General features: G+C 41.2%; 1 protein-coding gene across 1 annotated transcript in view; it reads right to left on the reverse strand.

Moving 5' to 3' along the window:
- Positions 1–27,669, reverse strand: part of PTPN14 (protein tyrosine phosphatase, non-receptor type 14) — a 236,816-nt gene that overhangs the window by 96,290 nt on the left and 112,857 nt on the right. Inside the window, exons 2-3 of the mRNA XM_019516448.1 lie at positions 21,537–21,861; positions 10,700–10,869 (exon numbers count right to left, since the gene is read on the reverse strand). Of these exons, the coding sequence (XP_019371993.1) occupies positions 10,700–10,869; positions 21,537–21,710 (344 nt within the window). The 5' untranslated portion in view covers positions 21,711–21,861. The remainder of the gene's footprint in view (positions 1–10,699; positions 10,870–21,536; positions 21,862–27,669) is intronic.

The raw sequence follows: 27,669 nt of genomic DNA on the forward strand, positions 1-27,669 counted from the left end.
AAAGGAAAGAGAGGAAGGGGGATGGAGGAAGAGAGGCAGCAAACAAAAGAATCCATAGGAACAAAGGGATCACAACAATTAATCCAAGTAATGGGATAAAAATCCACAACAGCAACATTTATGTTACAACTCATGCCTACAGAATGAAGAGCTATACTCAGCCTTAAAAATACCATGGATACTGTATTATCTCAAGATTGAGGCTTTTTCCTCCAATCAGCATGGGGAAAAAAGGTCCTCGCCTTATATTTGTATACAAGGAAACCTCATTAAATACACTATCCATCATTAGACTTCTGCCAAAAGCAGCATGTGCTGACTAATAGAAACTAACTATGACGCTGATTAAATGCAGCCAACACTGAGCATGACTATAAAACACATGGCCCATACTGGGCAATCATGCTGGTGGGAACCTACCATAAGGATAGATTAGCGCAGCCCATCAAAGTAAAATATATGGTAGTATCCATTAAGCACAAGCCCACATAGTGCTGACTCTTACAAGTCATGGTGAGCCACCACAAGTGCATGCAATTCAACTTGCTCTTCACTTTTCTCCCATTTCCAAAGATCCCCATTTCTTCTCCAGCCTTAAATGTCTGGCAAACATCACCAAACAAGTCCCCAAACGGTTCACCCAGAACCTCTACATCACTCCCTGCCTCCAGCTGATGCATATGATTAGTGTGGCCCTGTCCTCCATGAGGTAAAGCCAGACCAGGTGATCCTGCACCTCATTTGCACATAAATTTTTGGAGGATCCTAGGACTCATGACAAGAACATCTGATTCCAGTCATGAGTGGGGAGCTAATTAGCACATGGCTCCTTTTTGGGGGGGGGAGTGGGATCTGGAGTACACATGCACACTGAGCAGTGCTGAGCTGTACATTGACCATGGGGTTTGAAATGCTTTTGACTTGGGTACAGCCCAGCCCAGTGAACTATGTGGTAAATCATTGACCTTTTGGCTTTGGACTAATCATGCATAGTTATGGACTGATCATGCATAGTTACACCTATATAGAAGTAGGTGCCAATGTGCAGCTTAAAAGTGTGTTTATGGAGTCCCTGTGCTAAAATCTGCAGCGGTTTCAAAAAAGGTAACATTCATCAGTTGTGGATGAACTACAGTCTATTGGTGTTATATAAAAATTGCTACAGTTATGTTTAATTTCAATGTTATTGTTTTCAAATTTGCTCCTCACTTCCATGTGCACAGGGAAAGCAGGGTCTAACAGTAAGGAGAGGGGGAAGGTGCTTGGGAAGCAGAGGGCAAAAGGGCTACTTGACCCCCCAGATTTATTTTCTTCACTGTAGCAGTGGGAGGGGGATAAATTCAAGGTAAACTTCCAACAATTAGAATCTGTACCTGGAAAATTATAACAAATTTATAAATTTTCTATATATAAAATCTAATTATTGGGGGCCGTCTTATAATCAGGGTTATTTTATATTTGAGTAAATATGGTATTATCATGGGGTAAGGCTGTTAAGGGGGGTGTCCCTGTTGTCATAGACAAAATAACATATACACGGGAAGGTGAGCGACAAGTTTCCAACACAGTGTTTTAGAACTCCTGACCAAAAACCCCATGGCATAATACCAGAAGGAACTAGTAAACTCTTAAAGGAGAGGATTGAGCTGAGTCCTTAGACACAGCTGTTTCAGGTTTGAGGACTTCCTATACCTACAAATGAAAGGCACTGCCAAAGGCACACATATGGCCCCCCAGTATGCCAACCTATTTATGTGACAGATCTTGAGGTCCATTTCCTATGCAGCTGCCCTCTTACCTTTCTGGTATACCTAGGATACATAGATGATCTCTAGAGGGATGGAATGAGTCTCTAGAAAAAAATAACCAGGACTTTACAACTTCTATCCCTCCAAACTAACTCTGGAATACTCCACCCAATAGATTCATTTCCTAGATACTATAGTGAAGGCTTGCAATGGTCACCACATGTATTAGAAACAAATGGACTGCTACAGCTACCTTCACACCATCAGCTTTCACCCTAAGCATACTATTAAACTTAATCACCTAAAGCCAAACTCTGTTACAACCATACCTGCTATGATAGGATGTAGAGCAGGGATTCCTACAATTACAATATAATCCCAAAATTGTAGCCACTCAAATCAACAATGCCAGACTCTGACCTCACTCTGAGCTGCTACAATACCAACCCTGGGCCAAGGACAACAGAATCTCTCTGGCTGTCACCTTCAGCCTCCAGCTTGAACACCCAAGACATCATTAATGACTTCTAGCCCCTCCTAGAAAAAGATAACCATCTCAAGGTAGCTATGAGGAACAAATCTGTACAGCCTTACAGCCAGCCCCCCAACCTCAGCATCTCTCAAACAACAGACTAACTCGCATCCTCATTGAGGCAGCAGGCTTTGCAGTGGACCCAAATGCCCGCTATGCTCTCAGTTCAGTATAGACCACATCATCACTGGACCAAATAACAAGGAGTACAACATCCTAGGTTCATTCACCTGCAATACTACCAATGTGCCATTACTTGGTTACTGTGCCCCTCTGTTGTCTACATCAGCCAGATGAGGCAATCTCTATGGGTAAGAAGAATGGACGCTGATATCAGTTGCAGAAAGAAGCGAAGGCAAAACACTTTAAACTCTTTGGACATCCCATTGCTGACCTCAGGACTGCTGCTGTCAGGTAGCAAAAATTTTAAAACCAGTTTGAACAGAAAACTGCAGAACAATAAATGATCAACAGACTGGATTGTGTAAATTATGTTTTAATGGGCACTACAGATTATGAGGGGTTTTATTGTTTGCTCCCTGCCCCTCCCCTTCCCCTCCCTCCTACTTTTTTGTATTAAAATCACGCATTACACCAGGGGTGGGCAAAATATGGCCTGCAGGCCGGATGCAGCCCATGAGGCCATTCTATCTGGCCTGTGGGGCCCCTAAAAATTTTTGAAAATGAATATTTCTCTGTCTTTCGTTCCTGTCAAAAATGGCAGGAACCAGGGGCAGTAGGACCCAGGGGAAGCCCGGCGGGCTCCTGCAACAGCAGGGCCCACCTGGCCCTGCCCCCCCAGCCAGAAGCCCCAGCTTAGCAGGGGCTTCTGGCCTGGGACCACATGGCTGCCCCATGCCAGAACCTCAGGTAAGGGGGGGGGGGGAAGGGCAGAGAAGGAGCTGGTGCAGAGTGTGGGTAAAAGTGGCTTCTTGCCCGCCCCATGGCCAGCGCTCCCTGCTGCAGCCACTCGCAGTCCATGCGGGGCTGTCCAGAGCAGGTACAGGTAGCCCCAAACGGGCTGCAAGCGGCTGCAATCCAGGGTGCTGCCCACAGGGCAGGCGAGGGGCGGCTTTCCCCCCCCCATGCTCAGCACCACCTTCTAACCTGCCCCCACTGCCAGCCTGGACCCTGCGCCAGCTCCGGGCTCGCCCACGGACAGTGTTGTCTGCTGCTGCCTGGCTGGAGCTCACACACTGGGCAGCCCAGAGGCAGTGGTGGCAAATGCTGCCTGGTGTGGCAAACCAGGGGGCCACAGCTGCTACTGCCGTGTGCCGCCCCACAAGTGAGTGCGGGGCCCAGGCTGGCAGCAGGGGCGGGTTACAAGCTGGTGCTGAGTGTGTGGGGGGGGGGGAAGCCGCCTTTCACCCACCCTGTGGCCAGTGCCCTGTGCTGCCGTTGCTCACAGCCCGCATGGAGCTGCCTGTGCCTGCTCAAAACAAAATGAGGGCAGGGAGTACATGGCAGGATGCCCTGCTCATGACCCTTGCCCCCCACCCAAAGCCCCAGCCCCCAGCCCAGGCTCTGTAGCTGTCAGCAGCTACCCAGAACCTGAGGCAGCTGTAAACATCTGCTGCCTCTCCACCCCGGCCCCCGCCTGTGCCTGCTCAGGACAGCCCCACACAGGCTGCGAGCAGCTGCAGCAGGGAATGGCGGCCATGGGGCGGGGAGGAACTGCTTTTCCCCCACTCAGTCCAGCTTGTTCCCTGCTGCAGAGCAGGGGGTCAGGGCTGTGAGCTGCCCCCCGCCTGTACCACGGGGCTGGGGAGGCACTGAGAGTGAATGGGTGCACGGGGCCCACACCAGTGTCCCAGGGCCAGCGCCGGTGGGGCCCAGAGCAGGGCAGGAGTACAGTGTCCTGGCTGGCAGGGGCTCTATGGAGCCAGGCCAGCTCCCCCCTCTCCCTGCTGGTACAGCCCAGCTCAGCTCTACAGACCTCTAACAGCCTGGACCCTGCTCTGGGCCCCACCAGCACTGGCCCTGGGACACTGGTCCAAAGATGGTGACCAGGGGGCGGGGCACCTGTCAAGGGCTACCCATGCGGCCCTCGACAGCTTGCCAAAACTAGGTAAGCGGCCCTCTGCCCAAAATAATTGCCTGCCCCTGCATTACACTTTATACATTGCTCTATGCTTGTCCTTTCACAGAATTGAGCTCAAGCTCATGAAAGCTTATCCTCTCTCTATATCTTATTTAGTTAGTTTCTAAAGTACATAGCTATCCTGCCTTCTGTACAGCACTTAGCCACTGAATGGATTCACATGCATTCATAAAGCAATTCAGAATAAGATTCTGGACAGCCTGATAAGGCTTCCAGCATTTGAGAACTGGACTGGACTGCAATAGCCAAAGTTTCAGGTTAGGTAGTCCATGGTAAAACTGAACCAACAGTCATGATTACAGTGGGGTTAAGCTAGATTTACATGGATAAGAGAGAGAAGACTCTGCCCATGTTTTAAATCCCTCCTCTTTGCTTGCCATTGGTTTCTTTTGTCTTCCACTGTTTATCATATGTCTTACCTCATAAGGTGACAGAAAAGAAAGGCAGATTTTATGATTTTTTTTTAATGTTAACATTTCAACGTGAAACAATTTACAGAAAAATTTCAATGTGAAACATTTACAGAAAAAAATACAGGAATGTTTTACAAACCATTACTATTTAAAGGTCTTAAGCGTCTTACTGAAGCTCTAAATGCCTATTTGTTAAAATTTCAGCAAACTACAAGTGCGGAGTATTTCTTTGCTTCCTGCCTCACTTCATACCAGAGGTGTATACTAATCAGGGTTACCACACAGCCCGTCGCATCTCATTACTTCAGGCAAATGCACCATTGGCCATCCTGAACAAATCCTATGGCACATATCCCATGGTTCTCTCGACATATATTATGACATACTCAAGATCTGTTTTGGCCAATGAAGTCACTATACTGTTCAAACCAATTACTCCACTTTGAATTCTGAGGCAGACAAAGAGACTCTCAGCCAACCACAAGGTACAGATGCAACTGAGATTAAAAAGCAAAGCAGTTTAATGTACTGTACCACATTAACAGCCAAAATCGTTCCACATCAATGAGCTTGCCACAAAGAGGGTCTGGAATAGGAGGATATGCTATCCAACCTTATCAAGGCAATTAAAAGCATCATTTAAAAACAACACAGTGACTAATGCAAAAACTATTAAATGGTACTGCTATTTAACATTATAAAACAGCTATCATACTCTGCAGCACTTGATGAGGATGTGCAACACCAGGTTATCTAAAAACAAAACAAAATAGATTAGAAGTAATGATCAGCTCAAATAGCTGAGAAATTTAAGAGGAACTTTTTTTTTTTTTTTTTAATTAAAAAAAAAAAAAAAAAGTTCCCTTTAAATTTTTCACCTTTTTGGGCTGTCCTTTCTTCTAGTTTTTTTTTTTTTTTTTAATTAAAAAAAAAAAAAAAAAGAATAGAAAAAAATAACAGCCAAAAAAGGTGAAAAATTTAAAGGGAACTTTTTTTTTTTTTTTTTTTTTTTCAATTAAGAAAAACCCACCAGAGATTAATAAAAAACTGGCTTTGCCAGCAATTTTCTGCGTTTTCTCCTGTATGAATTTCTTTTCCACATGTAGTCACGAACCAGATTTTTCCTTTTGCCTTGTTCTCCAGTGAAGTCAAAATCGTATGTTCATAACAATCTGTTGCTATGTAAATGGTAACTGTATAAATTCCTCACTTTGCATGTGAAGCAAAATAAAGTGGGAAGAGAAGGGCTGCAAAGAAGAACAAGGCTTTGTTTAAAACAAACAGAAAATTGGCAAAGAAAAGGCGGAGAAAGTGAAACATAAGGAGGAATAAATGTACTGCAAAAGTTGAGAGAGGAAAGTGTGAGGGCCAATATTCCAAAGAGCCTCAAAAAACTCTCCTGGCAGCCACCAATGCTCATTTTCCACCTGCAAATGTACTGATTCCCATATTCTGCAGGTGCAGCTGTCTGCTTCCAAATGTGGCCCCTCAATGTTTTCCTTCATCTACAAGCTGTACAGTAGCTTTCCCCAAGGACAATGCAGGGCTGGGCATGAGACGAAATTAAAGGCCACAATCCAGCATAATGCCGAGTGCCTCAAGTAATAGGAACAGCATTCGGATCTGCCTTCAGAGACCATGCACATCTTCCAATGGACAGAATAACTTTCTGGAAGGAGTGCAGGTCTTCAAACCCCACCAACTTCAATGAGAATGGGAGGTGCTCAGGATCCTGCAGGATTAGGCCCTAAATCACAGGTCTGCAAGAGACTGAGCACTTTCAACTACCACTTAAAGAGTTAATTCAATCTTGCAGTGAGGTAGAGTGGTTCTTACAAGACAGAATTTAAAAGATTCCCACAACATCAAAGTGGGGCACAGAAGAATCAGGACTGAAGAGTATAATGATTTAAGGACTAAAACCTACTCTTTAGGCTTCTCTTGGAATTGTCCAAAGCAAGCATGGATGGCCTGACAGTAGAAAACAGTGTTATGCCCATGTTAGAAGCCACAGCAGTATGGCGGGGGGCAGGGTCTGTTTGCAGAACAAGAGTGCAGTGAAAATAGTTTGCTTGCTTTAGACATTTGTACAAAGGCTTATTTTTTAAGCACAAATGGCTGAAAGGATGTCTCCTCTGAGGACTTGGTAGCAAATAAAAGGCAGACATATTTCTAATCTATGCAAAATATCTACTCTACAGGGCATCACACAGATCGTTTTATGCCATTTAAAATTTGCATATTATGCAAATCCCAGGTGTTTTAAATATGCCAAAGCAGCCACAGCATCTCCACCTGTGATGGCTGGCAACTCTGAAAACAGCTGGGTGACTGGAAAGTTGCAGATATGCCAATCTCATCTTTCCATTCCAATTGCTTCTGCTCAAGCTGCCATCAGGAGTGGAGAGTTTTACTACTTGCTTTATTATCTCCAGATTCTCATAGGATTTCTCAAATTATGCAAGTCCTAAGGGGGGGGGGGGGATCTGTCACTGATTACACCAAAAATGCACTTGTTCTCAAATCTGCTGTGAATTTCTGAACTGGAAGGAAATGTGTTTTTCCTTTTAAATCAAGATGCAGAATTTTCTGCCAGCACAGACATTCTGCTCTTCTACTCACTCATCTAATGATGATACTACATAAAAGTATCCATCATTGTTGTACCTGGGCACACACCCAGTACATCTTTCCAAACACAGACCCTGTGTAGACTACAGATTTGTACTCTGTTTTTAGGGTCAAAGGAGGACAAGGTTTCAGATATCTTGATCCTGTGGATTCCAGTCCTTTTAACTGATAGACTATTTTTATGTTAAGGGTGCGAATGAATCTGTGTATAATATATCATGCTAGTGTGAATTTCCCCACAGCATTTCAGCAATGTAAGCTGGGATTTTCAAAAGCACTCGATATGAAATTCACTTTGCTCCCTCTTGAAAGATTGTGGTAAAACACTCTTGAATTTGACCAATGATGAGCACTGTGAAAAATTCAACTTGAACCGTGTATGATTAGATGAAGCATCTAAGTTCTACTGGATACTATCTCTTCTCAGCACAGGGGCTAACTGTCCCCCACCTTATTCCTCCAGTTACCCATTACATAGTTTAGAACAGTTTTCCAAATTCCTCTCTCAAAAGCTAGCATTTTGGAATACCCCTTTGATCTTGCCTGGACCTGTTGGGCCTAGAGGTTCAAAATGACAGGCTCCTGACTGGTATGTCTGTTATCAGACTGAGTCAAGCTCATTCTACTTTTAAAATGAAAACACTGACATTTCCTCTTACTAGTATTTTCACTCTGTATCATGGATAATTAATGTATTAGAGTCCATCTGTCACAAGGGAAAGTGTACTAGAGCACCACATTGCCAATACGATATCCATTTTCCCCTCTACCAGCAGTGTCCCAAACCCATAAATTATTTCCTTTTTTTACACAGTCTCCCCAAAAAGACTTATGGCAACTTACAATAAAAAAACTAAATAAATGAGAAAAACAGAGAAAATAGTACTGCCTTTATACAGCAGAGACAATGGTAATTTTGCCAGTGAACCAAATACTTTAAAATCTCCATATTTGTGGCTCTTGCATATTTATTGAAGTGCATTCTAAAAAAGGTGCATTTCTAATTATCTTTTATATTAATTAAAACCAGGATTTCTAGAGCCTGCAGTTTTTGGAAAGCCTGGGCTATGATGAATCTTAGCTCAGATTAAACATGATCAGGCAACCTCAAGTTTAGACATATCTCCAGGACAAGTGAATTCTGAAGTTCAGGAGTTCTCCAAAGCACTGACACTGTTAGGGTTTTAACCTCTCGTTTTCTTTAACCTTTCTTTTTGGTGTCGTTTTTCATTTTTGTGCACTTTTGCAATTTAAAAAAAGAATGAAGGAGGTGTTTAATCAGGAGATGCCAGGAAAAGCAATTACAATTACCATACTTATTTACATGCAACTTTCCCCGCAAAACATAGCCATCCAAAATTGGGGTGAACATCTTAAATAAGAAAACTGCTTTCCATACTGCGACGGTGGCAGGAAGCTATGCTAGCTGCATTTCCACCTGGTAAGCTCTCAGTTTACCAGGCCATGTATCATACACTGATGATGAGAAAGCCTTGGAGCCGGGTCACTCTTGAAGCTCTACCCAGCATCCCACAACAAGTCACTGCAGTCTGAAGAGGGGCATGGCATGGGCAGCCAGGGATTTGCAGAATATTTTGTGCTCAGTCTAAGGGGCCCAGATCAGAATTTAAAGCTAACTTCCTGATTTTTAGGAGAGGGAGGTCCCCACTTCAGTGTACAGGAGCCTCTACCAGAGCAGGGTTTGTACAAAGTCCTCCACTTGTATGCTTCACATTTTCAGTTCTGACTAGCACAGGAAGCTATACTTTGTCAGAAATTATGAGACTATTTGTCCATCAGGACTTCAATCAACTGTTCCTTGATCCTTCAGATAAAGATGCCTTCTATTATCCATGGTGGTGGTGATGGCATGAAAAATCCTTCCTAGTCCCCACAATGACCATCCTCTGTCTTTAAATATGGTACATACTGCCCTTATTTACCTTGTTAAATGCCAAGTGCCAAAATTATGCAGCTTCTTTGCTATACAAAACCTTAAATCAGAGTATTCTGCACCAGTCATCTATTACTATCTTGATCTTTTTACAAAAAGAAAGATAAAACAGTTTAAAGGACATGCAATTAAAAAAATCCACAGTAACTTGTTTTTGTCTACTGTTTCAGAAGAAAAAACCCCAAGAGCTATTCAAACTAGCATTACTGTCAAGTGCAACAGGGGTATAACAAGGCTGCAGAATTAAATTCCTGAAAATAATTTAAGGCAACATTACCAACTGCTTTACATACACAGGCAGAGGTATTAGGATCTGTTTTTCTATGAGCAATGCAGTATACAGCCCAAAAAGACAACAGTATTCAAGGAGCCACTGTTTTCTCCTCCACACAAGTCAGCAAGGTATAGTCAAACACATTAGGGCACAATGTTTCCGTGTTGCAGGTGGTAAATGCACAACTATGGGTGCACAAGTGTACAAACATGACTGTTGGGAGTCACCATCCACTATCTAGTCAGTGCCTTGGGCAGTGCAGTTCTAGACTGCACCTTAATCAAGGTAGATAATCTGTTTAAGGGCTAGCCCAGAGTTTGATGGGACTGTTCCTCGGACCCTAAATATCTGCATACAAAGGGACAAAGTGGCAATGGCATTCCTATTAAAGCATATACCTGTGCATTTCCTCATATTAAGTGCCACCACTTCAGTGTTATGAAAAAAACAGTTTTTATGTAGAACCTATTAAATGCAGTATTTTGCTCTTAATCTATTCACTTCATGGGAATCAGCTATAGTGCCCTGAAATGTGTCGTCACTGTAGTAGAAAATGATGCATAAACAGTTATCTTGATGTTAAAAAGTTCTAATTGTGAATTTTTTCAAAACTGCAAAAATCAGAAAAAACAGAAATAAAATATAGATAAAATGGTATTACAGACATGAAGCCTTTATAAGGTAGAAACCAAAATATAAGCAGCTATCATGGGTATAAAGCTTTAGTTTTCATGAAAATACCCCAAAGTGCAATAAGATCCAACAGTTACTATACATTCCTTTGTAGAACTGCCTCTTTTAACATGTACTCTCTCTCCTTTTTGCTCATACAAGATACATAATTTATTTATTCAAATGGACAGAATAACTGATGATTTCTCTCACCAATTTTACTTGGGACCGGGAAGGAGGAGAAATAAAGAGATGACCACAGCACTCAAAAGGAATCTTAAAATCCCAAGCTAAACAAAGAAAAAGTTGTTCATCCACAATCACCTATACTACAGATTTATTATCAATAGCATGAACGAAAGGAATCCTCATACCTTGTGGCCTCTTGCTGCAGTCGGGATACATTGGGCACATAGAACATTACCCCGAAGAAAAGCAAAGGCTCATTGGCAAATTTGTCCAGCTGCTTCTTCAGAGGTTTTTCCAGTTCCACCCATCGTGCTTGCTGGCTCTTGCTGAGAAACCAAAGGCCAAAGTAGTGTGTCTAGATAAAGTAAAACAGTGTCAGTATATTCTCTGGGCAAGTTTACCAAGACCACACATACAACTGAAGACATAAATGCAACTATGAACAAATGGCATTGTGTCAATTTTTCCACTCCATATGCAAAGCCAGAGTTAAATGTTGGTGTTTTCCTTTGCTTCTCAGGACTAATCTGAAGAAGATGTTAGTAACGTTGAAATCCAGTTTACAGAGCACAGTATCAATGCTCTTCCGAGTGTCTAACCAAGCTTGTACATTAAAAGGCTACGCTGAAATTATGGCACTGATGGAATGAATGCTTTACAAAACAGTTATCTGATTTTTTCTTTAAAAAGGATCTGTAGGATTTCAATTCTTATCTGACATGCTAGTGCATAGGCTTCATGCCCACACAGCAAATACTGCATTTGTACCAAAGACCAGTGAAGCCAAAGAAAAGCCTCTCAATGATTTCACTTGGCTGTGGATCAGGCCCATTGTTGGCAGAGGCAGGGACCCATTTTTGCACAGCTCAAAGAAACTAAAACCAGACAGCTAACAAAAAAACTTGAAACAAAATCTGTTTTGTAGAGGGGTCTGAGGAGATGCATCCTCTCCCTCTGCAAATAATCTGTTTGTGGAATTTTAGAGTAAAAGCAAGATATTCTAGACACTCCCAGACAAGAAAATTGTGAACTGTAAATTAAAACAAAGACTTCAGATCTTATACACATACTCATTTAAAAACGAGGATACTCGCCATACTTGTAAAAGTCCCAATGACTGCAGTGGACAGTGCAGTCATTTATTCAGTGTATTCTCCTTGCAGCACAGTAGCAGGACAAAGGCCCAAATCATTAAATAGTAGCAACCACCAGTTAAGGCAGTCCAGCAAAAAAGCTATTGAGCCATCATACTAATAGTTTTAATCTTATTTCTTTCTAGGCATGAAAATTACATGCAACTCTTCACAATAAGCAGCGTCATTTTTGGTTAGGAAAATAGCTACACTGGAATAAGAAATGTATTTTTCAAGTTTTATAGAGAGACTAAAACCCAGCCTTGCCTGGAAAATTTAAATGAACCTTAATTTCTTCCACACTGCCTGGTTCTCTGCTCATACTTCAGATGAATTGGCAATCTACACCAATAGCTGAAAACACTTTTTAAAGATTTTCTCCTCTTGTCAGGAAAAAATAAGAGCACTGAGACTTCTGCAGACTTTAGAGAGACTTAAAAGTTGAAAACAAGATCATAATTCCTCCCTCTGAATATTCCCCTGCTTTTATTTTGAGAAAAAGACTTCAGGCTTGATTCTGCATCATTCCAGTCAATGGGAATTTTTCATCTGGGCTGAATAAGATCCATCCAAAAGTAGTATATTGTTAGAGTATCGTTAACAGAGTACTATGCAACGAAATTCTTATTTAAAAAAAAAAAAAAATCAGTCTACATTCTGTAACAATATTCAATTCATACAGAGCATTTCCTCAAACCTGGGGGAAAAGTACATTAAAAATTTACTGCCATGTTAAAAGGCCCTTTTTAAAAAAAGTATATTAAAAGGGATTGCCTTGTAAAACAAATAAGAGTTGCTGAATGGAAATAAACCAGGCAATGAAGAAGAACTAGGTTCAATTTTGGAACTGACATTTACACCAATGCTCTCCACAGAGGGCAGACAAACTACTGCAATACCCTGCAAACACCATCACAAAACAAGAGTTGGTCCTGGAAAGGACTACACCTCCAAAATCACTGCATCTCCAGCAACTGGGTATAACATGCAAAAGCGCCTAATTGCAATGCTGCAGAAAAGGTGTCTTAGGAGGGCTAGGATATATTAGCCAGGAACAGCATGGACACACTGGGAGCATCCAGACAAGTGTGCTTCCCCTGGGACAAATAGCAGCAGCACAGTTGTGCCGCTGCTGCTTGTCCCTGGGGAATGCCCAGGCATACATGCTTTGGTGCAGGGCAAGGTGCCCCAAGTGGGGTAGGGGAGGCGGGGACCAGTACCTGGGCCAGACCCAGCAGTCTTACCTGGGGTCCTGGGGACCTCTCAGGCCTCCAGCAGCAACCTGGGCATGCAGAGCCTAGCCAGAATCTGGAGTATGGCTCCGGCTGGCCAGGCTCCAGTTTTGGGTGGCACATGTTGGTGCCACGTGTGCCATTCATTCTGTTTTTTTCTGTCGCGGGTTTTTTTTTTTTTTTGACAACGGGATCTCCCAGTGTCAAAAAAACCCCTTCTGCACTGCAAATCAGCAGTGCTGCAAATGCCTAAATCTGTAGCATGTGCAGTTTGCGGTGCCACAGATGGGTCTGCAACACTGTAAACCGCATGTGCCTACATATTTGGATGTGCCCACTGAGTCTATGGTTGCAACCTCAAAAACCAACTGTGGCAGCATTACTATTTCAATGTTCAAAGCAAGAAGGATCATACTCTAAAGATCTAAACCAAAAGTTCAGGTAATCTACACACTGCAGATTGTTTTCTTGGAGTTTATTTATTCCGTTTAACTTGACATAGTCAGCATCTTTGTTAAAGACCCATCTAGACACTCGCCAGTTTTATCCTGGAAGCAGAATTCCAGATATACTTCCCTTTGGAGGTGTGACTGCAGAGACAGTGAAGGAACATAGAAGATTATAAATTAACATTTGTTTTTAAAACATGTAGAGGGAAAAGCTACAATAAAGCTTATTGTGTTATCTTCCTGAAGTTAGAGGGCTTTACAAAAATTGAGAAACATTGATCCATGGGATTTAATTACTCAAATCCCAGTGAATTTCGAAGTCACTGAGGATTATGCTCCTAAATTGATTAGACACTTATGACTATTTCCCTGTTCAACTCTTGTTAGTAGTCTCAGGTCATACCCGCATTTGGAAAATATACTGAATTATACAAAAACATGAATTTAAAGCCTATGAACACATATTAAACTTTAGGAAACTACGGCCACCTTATTTCTGTATAAGTATCCACATCAGCATTTAAAGGTGTTTTAACTAACAACTTCTTTTCCACTGCTACCTCCAGTATAAAGTGATTTAATATATATATATCTATATATTGGTATTTTTGATAAAAGTTGCAATAAAAATTTTCATGACAAAATGGAAAATGGATGCATTTTGAACCGTATGAAGTGAAAATAACTTAAAACTAAAAATGCAAAACTTCCACCACCTCAAATTCGCATTGAAAATGTATATTTAAACAAAAATAAAATGTTATCATTAAAAGTATGGCTGTTTGGAACTTGGTTTTTCCTTTCCCTTCAAAACTGTTATTCTTATATGGAAGTAAAAACATGTCCCCGTTTGACGAAAATCAATATAAGAGTTCTCTCAATATTCTAAAGGAATGGGCAGAAATAACTTGAAAGAATGTGCCTCAAAGTCTGAGCTCCCCCCCCCCCAAAAAAAAATTAGTTAAAATAAATTCACTGCTATATGGTCATTCCATATGTGCAATTATCTTTGAACAAATGTTCTTTCTTACTAACTCACTGCAATAGCAGATTAGATTAAAATCAGGAGGTAAGAGGAGAGTGGAGACTGTAAGAAAAAGGAATGTGTGGGGGGCAGAAAAAACAAATATAAGATTTCACTATCTTATAAGGGAAATCCTTTAATACGTGAACTCTAGAAACTAACTGCAGGACAAGAGTTCAGTCTCAACATGAAATAGCACAGTTCTGAGTGAAAATGCTGTAACTATACTTACTTGAAGGATATTAAAAAATTAGCAGTGACCAAAAAGTAGGCTAATGTCCAAGTTACCAATGTCAAATATTTTAAAATCATCTAGTAACCAAGATATGGAGCCTAAAATTTAGATTAATTCAAAAACTAGTTAAAATAAGTATTGTAACTAACAGGTTTAAGGCTGCAAAAGTCTTTTTTCCAGGGATAAAAAACAGGTTTGCTACTATGGAAAACTGCTACAGTAACACAATGGTGGGGGGAAGGGGAAGTATCATCTGACTTGCTTCCAATTTTCCAAGGAAAATGAACCAAGCATTATATCTGAAGTACCTCATATGTTTCAGTGGATCTGATAGATTGTCCAATGTATCTCATACAATTAAATGAAGACTGTACCAGTGAAACTATGTTTGCACAGCCTTTTCTCCAGAGGAGGGTAGAGTGGACTTTGTTGCAATGAAGAAAAGAAGTGATCTAGTATAGGCTTAAACAGAGGATAGAAAGCAAGTCACTTGGAGTGCAGAGAATTCATTTCTACACCCATCATAGAAATCTGTACCAAGAAGCTGAGATTCAGCTCTCCAGCTTAACACCTCAGTAATTTTTATTTATTTTAGGGCACAACCATTTTATAATACCTAAGGACTTAAACAGCAACCATCCCCCACTCTTTAAGATTACCAGACTCTTACACCAGAATATAATTTACAAATATGGAGACTTGTCTCAGAGAACTAGCTATGGGATGCATTGGTCTTTTCCTTCAGGCAACTTACACAAGAGTCTGCTCAGATAGTTCTAGCACTTGGAAATGATCTATCAGATGGCTTTTTTGGTCATCTATATAAAATGAACTGTTGATTTTAGTCTTATTTCCATTCTACCAACCAACCAAGAGCCCACTGTCACAAGTAGCAGTAACTGAAACAGTGAGCACTCTTACCACACCACAGTGAGACTAGTGATTGAAGCAAACTTCTAGATTGCTTCTAGAAGTGCCAAGGTACACTGGCTGCAAAACAAAGTATAATACTATTATCTATGCACTACATATTGTGTGGCTAAGTTGTAAACTTTGGTTGCTCATTTTCTCAGGATGGTGCATTATGGGTCCCCACAACATGTACGGGTAAAGGTGCAATGGGATCAAATGCATAATCCATACAATTGCACCTCCTTCCGTGTCATATGTGCATGGCAGGAGGCCCAACTATGGGATCACATATTAGATTCCATCGCATGGAACACTGCCACCACTGCAAACCATGAGATGCACGTCTCACAGCAGTGGAGGCGTTCTCCTTGCTGCCCCAGCTGGGAGCCCTGAACCCAAGGAGACTCGCAGAGGGGACAGTGTTCTCCCCACTGCAAGCCCTGCAGCTGACTATGGTGCCACCACTGCAAGCCTTGTCAGCTGCAGGGCTGGGAAGCCCACAATTAAAGGGGTTTCCTGCCACAGAGGAGCACTTGGCCACACATTCAGTTAATAGAGTGCTTAGAACAAGCTACAAAGTTATTACACATTTTTATGGAATAACTTTGTAGCTTACTGCTTGTTTTATCAGGCTATTAATTGGTTGAACTGTAGTTGATTTGATCGGAATGATTACTTGGTTAATCATGCCTTAAGTGTAACATGTGGAAGGAGCCTTGAATATACTGGAAGAGCTCTAAAAGCAAGAGGCTGTAACTTTTTTCTCCAACATTTTTCTTAAATTGCCTTGTGTTCTACATAATATCTCATAACATATGTAGGGCTGGTGTTATCAAGCAGTTCTGGTTTAAAAGCTGCCTGTTTTTGTTAGATATGAGACAAATCAGGAAACCTGCGTCAGCTAAGGACAACAAACTAAGAGCAACCTATGGAGTAAGCTATGGTGGGTAAAAAGATAATTATTCAGTGAAAACAGAAGCTGTGTTTACACAAGACCACTGTAGAAACTTTGCAGTGAATAAGCATTGCTATATCCTGTAGTCTAATGGAGATGCCCTCACTCATCTATCAGAGAGAATGGCAGAAATGCCTGGAGGTGGAAACCTAAGGAAGCTCATCAGCTGACAAGCACCAGACTAAGCAACTTCCCTCAAAGTAATCTGATGATCCAAACACAACACTCAATGGAACTTCAGCCAGCAGGCCAACTAAAAAATAAACTCTGAGTGAGAGATGGTCTCAGACCCTTTTGGTATAAAGTACAAAAATTCCCTCTTAAGAAACAGTACTCCAAATCCCATGGCTAGGCATTAGTTCAATGCTGATTTACAAGGGCAAACAATACTTTTTACTGTAGCTGCCTGTACTTGAAAGGTCTCCCATCTATGCTCACAGTGCATATCATCCTACCTAGTTTACGAGGCAAGTCCAATGTGACCCACCCAAGCCAGCATAGCTGCAGAATACAGCCCAGCCACTGTGTCCAGTGAGGATGAGAGACCATCCAGGAAAAGCCCAGAGTGCTTTAGTAAAGGGTACTGGTGATCCGGTAGATAACGCACAAGCCCATTATCTCAGGCTTCTGAAAGGAGACTAATGTTGAAATAGTTCCTGCACTTGCTTCAGTATTAACAAATTCACCTCTTGGCCACTGAAGACAGTGCATGACTATTGAATTGATACACTTAAGGAAAGCAAAAAAGAAAGTGACTAGGAAGTACAGCAAACTAATTTTAATCATAAGTTAGTACATATTTACTACTTCTTTTATTGGAAAGAATAAGTCCTATTATACTGAAGTCTTTTTCTAAAGCCTTTCAATTTGTGCGAAAGATACAGGTTGATGGCATCTTTTCTGTAGCTTTTCTTTCTTACATTTTCATTTCTAGTACTGTTAATCCTTGACAGTGCTACCAATTAAAGCTCTTTTTCATTATAACTGGTAGTTGTCAATGCATCAGGTCTTCGAGCTAAGGCAGTTGCTAGACAGTATTCAAACACATTTTTCAATAGTTTACATGGCTATACATACTTTCTGCTGACCCATGCTTGAACCCTGACTCAGTGCTGCATTCCCTGGAGATCAAATAAAAATATACATAATCCATTAGATACTGTTCTTCAATCATGTGTGGGATAATGACTGACAGCTCTTCCACAATAATGCACAAAGTCAACTCAAGAAAGCAGAGCTTTGTTTTCTTAACAAAATATTTTCTTTACAAATCATCTTGACTGAAGGTGCATTTATTCCTGATCCTGAAGATACAGACTACTGCACACCTGGAAATTATACAATAGGAAGACTTGTGCAAATGTGTCAAGAACACAAATACAGTTTATGATATGAAATAGCACAAAATGCTAGGAAATGTGGGCACAGTGTTTAAGATAAAAAGAAAAAGGAAACATGGGGCCTAGCTGGTAAAGGGAGAATACACCACAGCTCTTTGGGCTTTAAAAAAACCTCAAAAAACCAAGGCTGAAAAGTAAAGAACTTTTCTCCTGGCTCCAGAATAAAAAACAATAATGGATCAGGTTGGTGACTGCTGCTACACTGGGTTGGAGAACCATATCCCATCAATAAAAATATGGAACCAGAAAAAATTAGAATGTGCTGGAAAATTCTTAAATTGTGTCAATATTTCACTTGGAAGAAAACTTGGGAACAGTGAAAAAAAAATGTCAGTTCCAACATTCTGAAATGACTTCTTGTTTTAAATATTTTAATGATTTTTCCCATTCTTTCCAGAGAATTTCTACAGTTATGGAGCTTGTTCCTGTTTGGCAAGAAGTTAGATTCTGAAATCTTGAAATCTACCCCCAAATGGAACTGTGGTCTTTTGCATAGCTCTAGCAAAAGACCACCTCCCAAAGGCAGATGGGAATGAAGAGTGCTACGTCTGCCAGCCCAACATTCCTCTCAGCCTATGCAGCAGAGCTCAGTAGAAACCAATGCCTCATATACTCATTCAATTCCTCCTGAGAGTGGCTGCTCTCGCAGGAGAAACTATGAGTGTACAGATGCTCAGCTGTTCTCTTCCAGAGTAAAAATGGCTGCCCTATGCACTAATGCTATCTGTTGCTAGGCAGACTAGGGGAGCATGCTGAGACATGTGCATAGGGCCCTTCTGGCTACAGGGTGTCAGCATTACAAGCTCTCCACTCTTCAGGGGCTCAGCATTCAAATGTCTGTACATGAGGCTGTAATTTTTCCTACCAGGAGAACAAACCTGGAAGAATTCTCTCAGATTATTTGAATGTGGGTATGTAGCCCAAGAGAAGAGCTACACTCAAAGCTGCCCAGGTGGCTTCTAACCTGAACGCTGGTTCACCAAATTCTCTCCAGCAACAGAACCCCACTGATTACACTGTGACTAGGAACCTTGCATGGCAGCTGTGGAAGCATCAAAACCTTTCAACTCTGAGCTTTCCCAAAAAGCGCACCATATACCACGCTACTTTCAAAACGTCAAGGCTAATAACAGCTTATGAAAAAAACTGCTCTTTAACATGCTGATTTTTGCCTCATTTTCTGCCTATATATGTGTATACGTATCCACAGGATATGTTCTTCCTTCATTCTCTATTACTACTAAAGAAACAAATTTTGTTTTTAAGAGGGTTGTTGTTGGTCTGGAAATGAATTTTGTTTTTAAGAGGGTTGGTTTTTTGCTACTGATTAAAATAAGTGTTTCTGGCTAATGATATTCTTCCATTTGTGACAACATAATCTCCAGGTACAGAACTTACTGTGATGCCACATGAGTTTGTCATATTTTTAAACAATACTTAAGAAACGTGTCAATCCAGACGCTGTAACAGACCTTCTGCCAGCAGGGGTTGATAGGAAATTCCTTTAAGCTTCTTGTTGGAAAATCCAGGTTAAGAAACTTACCAAGCAATAAAGATTTCAGGGCCAGATCCTAAATGACCCTGTAGACAAGCAAACAGGATTGAGGTGCCTAAGTTTTAAGTAAAAAAAAGTAATCCTAATGGGCTCTGCTCAACAATTGCAAAGCTGCTCAGACATCTAGATACAGCAGGCACCTCCCTTTTTGCCTAAACATCTAGATCCCTAAGCACCTGGGGCTTTGACTACTGCAAATGCTCAGAACCAACCCAGATCAGCCACCTACAAAACTAACCTCTGCCTATGCATGTTGTAATCCACACTGGTTCTGGAAAATAATAAACATCACCTATATCTGATTCTTTAGATGAGGACAGAACAGGCTTGTCACTGTTTACACGCTGAAAGCTTGCATGCTTCTCAAAAGAAAACAGAGGAGGAAGAACTCATATTTTCCCAATAGTCTAGTGCCAAGAATACACATCTAGAAAACGGAAGACCCAGTTTCAAAACCATCTTCAGCTGAAGGAGACTCAAAACCACCCTTCCAGTTTTTGGAAGGTATACCACAGGACAACCAAGACAACGAGATTCATGGGTCTAGAAGAGCAAGGAAGAGGAAGGCTGGCAGTGGCCCAATGAGGGGGACACTCCCCTGAAAATGGGTTGGGAACCCCAGCCCCACTTTGCTTGCTACCTTTCTAATCCCATTCCTGTGGGCCAGTTTCTACTGAAAGGATGAAGGAAACCCTCAGGCAGCCTATCACAGAGAGTGGTTAGGGCACTCTGCTGATGGGGGGACCTGTGGGTTCAACTCCCTTAGGCTGGAGAGAGCCTAGAGCTCAGATCTGTGATGGAGTAAAGTCTCCAACTACTAGGCTAATGGGCAAAAGGCGGGCTCCTCTTTACGATACTCTGTTGTCTATTTAAGTCAGCACTGCTGTGAGTTAATGCCTTTTAGTTTAGATCGGCATCTCCCTCTCTGGACAATTTTGACCAGACACAATAGAAACACCTCCTTGCACACCTGAGTCAGACACCCATCTTCTGAGGAGCAGCAGGAGTTCAGACACACTCTGGGCCTAGCATTTCCTGTTGGTAAGCTGAAGACACCTTGCTGAAAAGCGATTAGGCAATCTGGATCAGCTTTGGGAGGTAACCAAGTCTTTACATCTAATTAGGAAACCTAAGCATCTAACTTTGATTAAGATTGGCCTGTGGGATAAAGTGCAGAAATGTTAATGCATTACAATGCTTAAATAGAATCACTAGTGTAATTCAACTAGTAGAATCACTGAAATCAGTCTTGTTACATCAAGAGAAACTTGATGTTACTGAGCTCTAACCAGAAAGACTGTCTTCATGACACTCTTTACACAGCTTTTCTGAAGAGCTCTAGTAAAGTAAACTATTTTTTCACATGCCTATAACTTTGGACTGTAACATCCCACAAACAATTGGCTCCCAGAGAGTTGTTGGTAAATTAAACTGATGGAATGATCTCATTCTCTACTCATTTCAACCTTAAAAAAGCCAAAATATGGAGACAACATATATCCATGGAAAACACAAGACAGATAATCAAAGAAACAAAAACTATTCATAAAGTTAAGGAATGAAAAAAAATCTAGCCTATTTCTAGTTTCTCTGAAGAAGGACTGAATCAGAACTATGCAAGAACCAGATGACTGTGTGATGTAATATTAGCACCATTTTCTAAGACATCTTTTTACAGTACTGTCTGTGGTCTTTTAAAAGCAGTCCTTTAAAACAAACAAACAAATAAATAAATAGTAAAAGCAACCCCCCTCTACCCCCCCTCCCCTAAAAAAAAAACAGAGCCACTACCTTTACCACAAGTAGGAGGTTTAATATTTAATGTGTGCCCAGATGTGGGAACATCAGCTATTCAGGCAAGGAATAAAATGATTCATTTTATCTTCTGAAAATAATGCAAGTTCTTCCGAAAGGTGAACGTCAGTCACAGCACAAGCCATAGGTAGCACACTGCCCGTATTTTTCATGCAACCAGAATGTGTTTGCTGAAGTTCCATGTACTGATAGGATCTGGCCAACCCCAAGAATAACATGATTCTAAATAAACAGGTTCCAAACGCTAAATTGCTTGAGCTAAAAATATGCCAAATTACAAGTGACAGATGATCATTCCTGGGTCACCCTTACCTCACGTAATTCCAGCCTCTGGGCCACGATTTCCAGGCACTCCTGACCTGTGCTTTCTACGGAAAGCGTGCACTCTATCACATTGCTGTCCAGCAGACGGATCCGTGCCACAAAATAGTTCTTGCTCAAGACATTATAGCGCCTGGTCCGTCGCAATTTCAGCCCGAAAGGCATGGCTCCTGGGCTGGAAGGCTGCCCCTTCCTGTCACACTTCGGGCGTTCTCAGCAAATTTTTCGGTTTGTCTTAACAGTCGCTCCCCAAGTTAGCACTCTCCTCCAGAACTGGAAATATTTGGCCATGCCTGGATCAAGTGCCAAGGGATTCCTGTAAAACATAAGTAGTAACTACAGTTAACATTATAATGTGGAATGGGACGATACCACAGGTCAGTGGAAATGCAGAACTGTTAAAGGATTTCAATTTAGAAAAGGACTTGCATTTGACACACAATAAATTCCAAAATACTTTTTATAGCTCTTCCTTGTCCACCCTGTCAAAACATACAGGTCGTTCACAAATATATTTTGGTGTTGAATTTAAAAATGGGACTGTAATGGCAGCACCAAACTTTTGAGACTCCAGACAAGCAGCTGCTATACAGGGCAGTCATGCATAGGTGCTAACTCTCCCACAATTAAGCCCTACTCAGGAGCCTAAACCTAGCCTCAATTTAAAGCTTTGGTACCTCAGGGCATCCATTAACACACTATGAGACGCAAGTATTCAAAAGGAGCCTGATTTTCATAGGTGCTGAAGTCAGCAGGAGCTGCAGGTGTTCCAACACCACTTGAAAAGTCAGGCGCAAAGTAACATGTATGCATGTGAAAGAGAAATATCTGAAACTTTAGGCAGAAGTCTCCTGTTGAGCAATTCCTGCCATTCTAACTCATTTCAGGTTCAACAAATTTACATTTCCCAGCCTCAGAGCTGGAATATATAACTATGATTGGAGTAGAAAAAGAAGGTAAAGCCAACTGGGAGGAGGAGATCACATATTCTAGATATGAGGGGGGGAGTTTAATTAAAATATTCTTAATCATATACAACCCTGTCAAGTCTTGCCTTTATGGGCTAAAAAGAGGTAGAAGAAAAAAGAAAGGCAGATTTCCAAAAGCATATAATGAAGTTATTTTTTTTCATTTTGAAGACCAAAGTCAGCTGAAGTCAGGTTTAAGAGAGACTCAAATAAGACTTGAAAGGCAAAATAAAGAGTTTGCCTGGGTGTAACCAGGCTAGTTTCAAAACTATATATTAAGTTAAAAAGTGTTGCTCTCTCATGGAGACAGGACCTACATTTTAAAAAAAAAGGAAAGTCTCAGTAGGAAAGTCTGCTGGATTTTTGTTTCATTTGTGAAATTTTAAAAAGATCAATATTGAAAAACATCAAGCTACCATTTTTTCTTCCTAAAAAGTAGTAATATAAAGCACTGCTTCCACATTATACATTACATTTAACTGAATGCAATGACATTCTAAAGAGATAACACAGTGGCCATGTGCACTATAAGGCATAAGCTGCATTCAGCAGTTATTTTCAGTATTTTCTGAGCTTTAGTTGCTATGGTAATTATTAGAAGCAACCTAGCTGACTTCAGTAATAACTATTACATCTGCAAACAACCAACAAACTACTAGTTAAGCATATTTTTCATACCATCCTTGTTTCTTGGCATTTGCTAGCACGTTAAAAAACATTCAGACCACCCTCTTTGTCCAGCTTCACAATTACCAAGCCAGCATGCTAACTTTTCCCTGAAGAAACAAAGGCAAGCCCACAACACACAAAAATTAGAAGTGAAAGAGACTGATATAGACAGTTTAGTAGCTGTATCTTCCATCTCTAATTCTCTAATCCATCTCTAATTCCTCTGCTCTCTCTCTCTCACACACACACACACACGTATATATTAAAATATTTATATGCCTCACAACATCATCATTTCTGAAAACATCAAACATTGGTGAATTATGCTTATAACCATTTTGTGAAGGTGGGAAGCAACATTCACAAACGAAGAACTAAGACCAAGGAAGATTAAGTAACTTTTCCAAGACGGTGCCTCCTACAGACTTTGTGAGCCGAGCAATAATTCAGTCCAGATCCCGTGAGTTCAGTGCCTTAACCCTCTGCTCTGGTGAGCTGTCTAAGAATTACTTTTCCCATCAATGTGCCCAAGACAACAGCTTGAAGCTGAGAAGTAGGAAGAATGGAAGGAAATCACAGACAGCCCAGGGTGGGTAAATCCATGTCTTATCGAATAGTTTTGTTTGCTCTCTGGTTTTGTAGATTATTTTTTAGTGGGGACACATGGAAAGTTTTAAAGACTCAGTCTTATTTTAGAAACCCTTTATCTTGGGTAATTGTTAATTGTACACATTTCCTTGCAACACATAGGCTACCACTTCAGACGTTAACTCTTAGATGACTGTTATAATATATGAAGGTAATATATTATGTTGGTATACAAATAATATGCACTGACCTTGTGTATATGAGGTAGTTTACTTGAATAATTAGAACTATCTTCAACTGGAGCATGAGGGTATTATGTGCCCAACTTACAAAGGAAGTCAATATAAACTGGGCACCCAACTATTTTACTCTTTTGAACCTATATCTTATAATAATTTGGTTTCTAACACAGTCCTGCCATAGTTTTCTAGGTGCTACTTGCACAACAGTTCATAACAAGGATGCAATAGTATATAAACACAGACAATATGCAGCACAAAATCATCCCCATAGTATTAGTTTTGGCTGAAGAAAGCCAGAGAGGACTTTTTATTCATTTAACTTAATGCAAGTGAACACCCAAAACATCTTCTTCTAGGTATCCTAGCCATCAATTAAAAATGCACAGCATAAAGACATTACAAATAAATCTTTAAAAACCTGCTTGCTCACTTACTCTGGAACGGCAAAATTTTTTTTCCCAGGGAGACTCACTTCTATTCTTATGAAATGATACTCAAAAAGATATATCTTCAATGTTTTGACTGTGCTGGAGTAATTGTAGCCATAAAGGTCTAGGACAGAGGTAGGCAACCCTTGGCACAGGCACCCAAGTGTGTTACACAAAGGCATTTTGTTTGGCACGTGCAGCTTAGGGCAGATGGCAGCAAGGGGCTGGGGCTGCATTGCCAAAACAAGGATTGGACCCCTTGCAGCACCCTTGCCATCTCTCCCTGGCATGCCAACATCTTAAGTCAAGGTTGAAAGTGTTTTTGGCACTCTGCCCAAAAACACTGCCGATCTAGGGAGCATGCAAGAGACAAGGATTTTTGTGTATGTTATCTTTTATTGCAGAGGTTCCCAAACTGTGGTATGCATACCCCTGGGAATACACAAGACATCTCTGAGGGATACACAGGAGAAGTTGTGTAATGGCAGATTTCATTTTCATTATAATAAATGACATTTAAGGGGTTAAAATATAAACCGTATGCTAGTAGGGGTACATGGACAGCTGGTAAATATGGAAGGTGGTACACAAGAAGAAAAAAAGTGTGGGAACCTCTGTCTTATTGGACCAACTACCCAGCTGAGACAGAATTAGGCAAGCTTTCTAATATTTCAGATTCTAAAACTGGTTAAAGTCTATCCCAGTTGTGCCATTGGTCCAATAAAAATACCCACCACACACAAAAATCCTTGACACTCACAAAAAATAAGCTTTGAACCAATGTCTGAATGTAGGGCTATTTCAAAGCAAGATGAGAAGTGAATTAATTCCAAAGCTGAATTCCCTACCATCCACTCTCTCAAATATCAGAGAATTTCCAGCTGAAGAGCTGCTTCAGATTTCAGGTGTGGAAGTAAGACCCAGGACAACAACCTCTCTCTCAAACTGGATGATCACAAGCCACAGAGCTTGATCAATCAGACTCCGCACACTAATCTCCATCCTTAGGTAGCCAGTGTATTACGACAACTGCTGGGTGGTCTTGTGAAACTATTTTCTGAGCCAGTTCCAGTTTCCGAATGAATCTGAAGTGCCCCATTAGTGGGCAGGATTACGGTCCAGACACTATAGGTCCCTCCTACAGCTGTAGCTCGTGGAATCTGAGAATCTTGGCTTTCATTAAAAAAAAAAAAAAAACAAAGTGTCTAACCCTCATCGTTTTTATTTGACAACAACCTACAATAATAGCTCTAACAGATGTAAACCAAACTGTACTGCTCTACAGTGCAGTTAAAATTCCCCAAATCTCTTATACACAGCACACTGACAAGCACGTAATATATTAACTAGAACAGTATCAATTAAAGTAATTCAGTCACCACTGTTCTCGTCCTATCAATAGTGACAAATCTTCAACATTTAAGGGGAGAAAAGGGACACTTTCTGAATGGCTATGTTAGCACTTTTCATGTTATATCATCATCGCAAGGGCGGGCAATTATTTTGGGTGGAGGGCCACTTACTAAGTTTGGCAAGCCATGAAGGGCCACATGACAGGCAGCCAGGGGCAGATAAATATTAATTTTCTAAATTTTTTAGGGGCCCCGCAGGCTGGATAGAATGGTCTGGCGGACCGCATTTTGCCCACCCCTGCATTATTGGGTATGTAGGCACCTAATGCACCTTTCATATAACACTTACTCTAAATTACTTTCCAAGTAGAAGATAAACTGGAAAAAAAATCCAGTTTTACTTCCACCCATGAACTGTCCAGAGAGCTGATGTTGAGCCAGCCAGAACTGTTTTGACAAATCATTGTTATCAAAGGAAAGTGGTACTCTCAGTTCTGTGCACACATCCAACACTCCTCTAGAAGAAAGACAGGTTTGCTTTCTGGCTTTCCTCACTGTTTGAAGGTGACATTTCAGGTTTAAATAAAGCTTTCAGACTGAGATGCAACACAGAAGGTCTACTCAATTCTGGTCCTTAAATGTAATCTGTAAGAGATATAGGCATAATGCTTTTATTCTCTCACTGGAGTGTATATTGTGCTTCTATCCCTTCATTAGAACATATTTAGAAGTGCCTGAAATATTTTTTTCTTCCTTTTATTTCTTTTTAAATGATAAAAGCAGCAAAACTTTTGAATGTGTCTACCCTTGTTGAAGAACTATGTAGAAAAAAAATAAGATTTCATAGACATTAGGGCTGGAAGGGACCTCGCAAGATCATCAGGTCCAGCCCCCTGCCCAAAGGGCAGACAGTCAGCAGGGGTCAAACGATCCCAGCAAAACAGGCATCCAAGTGCTTCTTAAAGGAATCCAGAGTAAGTGACTACACAACCTCTGGGGGGAGTTTCTTCCAGGCCCTGGGGACTCGGACAGTAAAGAATTTTTCCCTTATGTCCAGCCTAAAATGGTCTTCCAAGAGTTTGTGACCATTGGACCTTGTCTTCCCATGCAATGCTCTGGTGAATGGTTGTTCTTCCAGTTCCTGGTGCAGACGCCTTATATACTTAAAGGCTGCCACCAAGTCACCCTGAGACTTTGTTTCTCCAGGCTGACGTATGCCATTTCTCAGCCTCTCCTCATAAGGCCTGCCCCTCTTGTCCTCTGATCATGTGCGTGGCTCTCCTCTGGACTCTCTCGAGCTTCTCCACATCCTTTCTGAATTGCGGAGCCCAGAACTGCACACAGTAGTCCAGCTGTGGCCTCACCAAGGCCAAGTAAAGTGGGAGGATGACTTCCTGGGTCTTGTTTGAGATGCATTGGAAAATGCAGGCCAGAGTTTTGTTTGCTTTGCCAGCTGCGGTGTCGCATTGGTGGCTCATGCTCATTTTGTGGTCAATCGTGACCCCCAATTCTTTTTCAGATGCAGTGCTAGCTAGCATAGCACTGCTGAGCCTATAAGAGTAGTGTGGGTTCTTTCTCCCAAGGTGGAGCACCTTGCATTTCTGGGCATTGAATGCAATCAGGTAAATTGCCATTAGGAAAATTTTCTTGGGCCTCAGCTAAAGGAACAGGAGTGATACCCACCCATTACCCTCAGAGACTCTTCCAAGAAGGTCTGACTGTTTTGAATTAAACAGAACTCCACAACATTTTTAAAGTGTCTAAAGATATCTCTTCTCTCTCAATTCATGAATATTTATGTTGTCAACAGGCCTAAAGGTTCTAGTTCAGCTTGATGTCCTTTTTTTTTTTTTTTTTTTTTTTTTTTTTTTTTTTTT

The sequence above is a fragment of the Gavialis gangeticus genome, unplaced genomic scaffold (genome assembly GCF_001723915.1).
Source record: "Gavialis gangeticus isolate Ggan-Ray unplaced genomic scaffold, GavGan_comp1, whole genome shotgun sequence".
In the NCBI taxonomy this organism is placed as follows: Eukaryota; Metazoa; Chordata; order Crocodylia; family Gavialidae; genus Gavialis; species Gavialis gangeticus.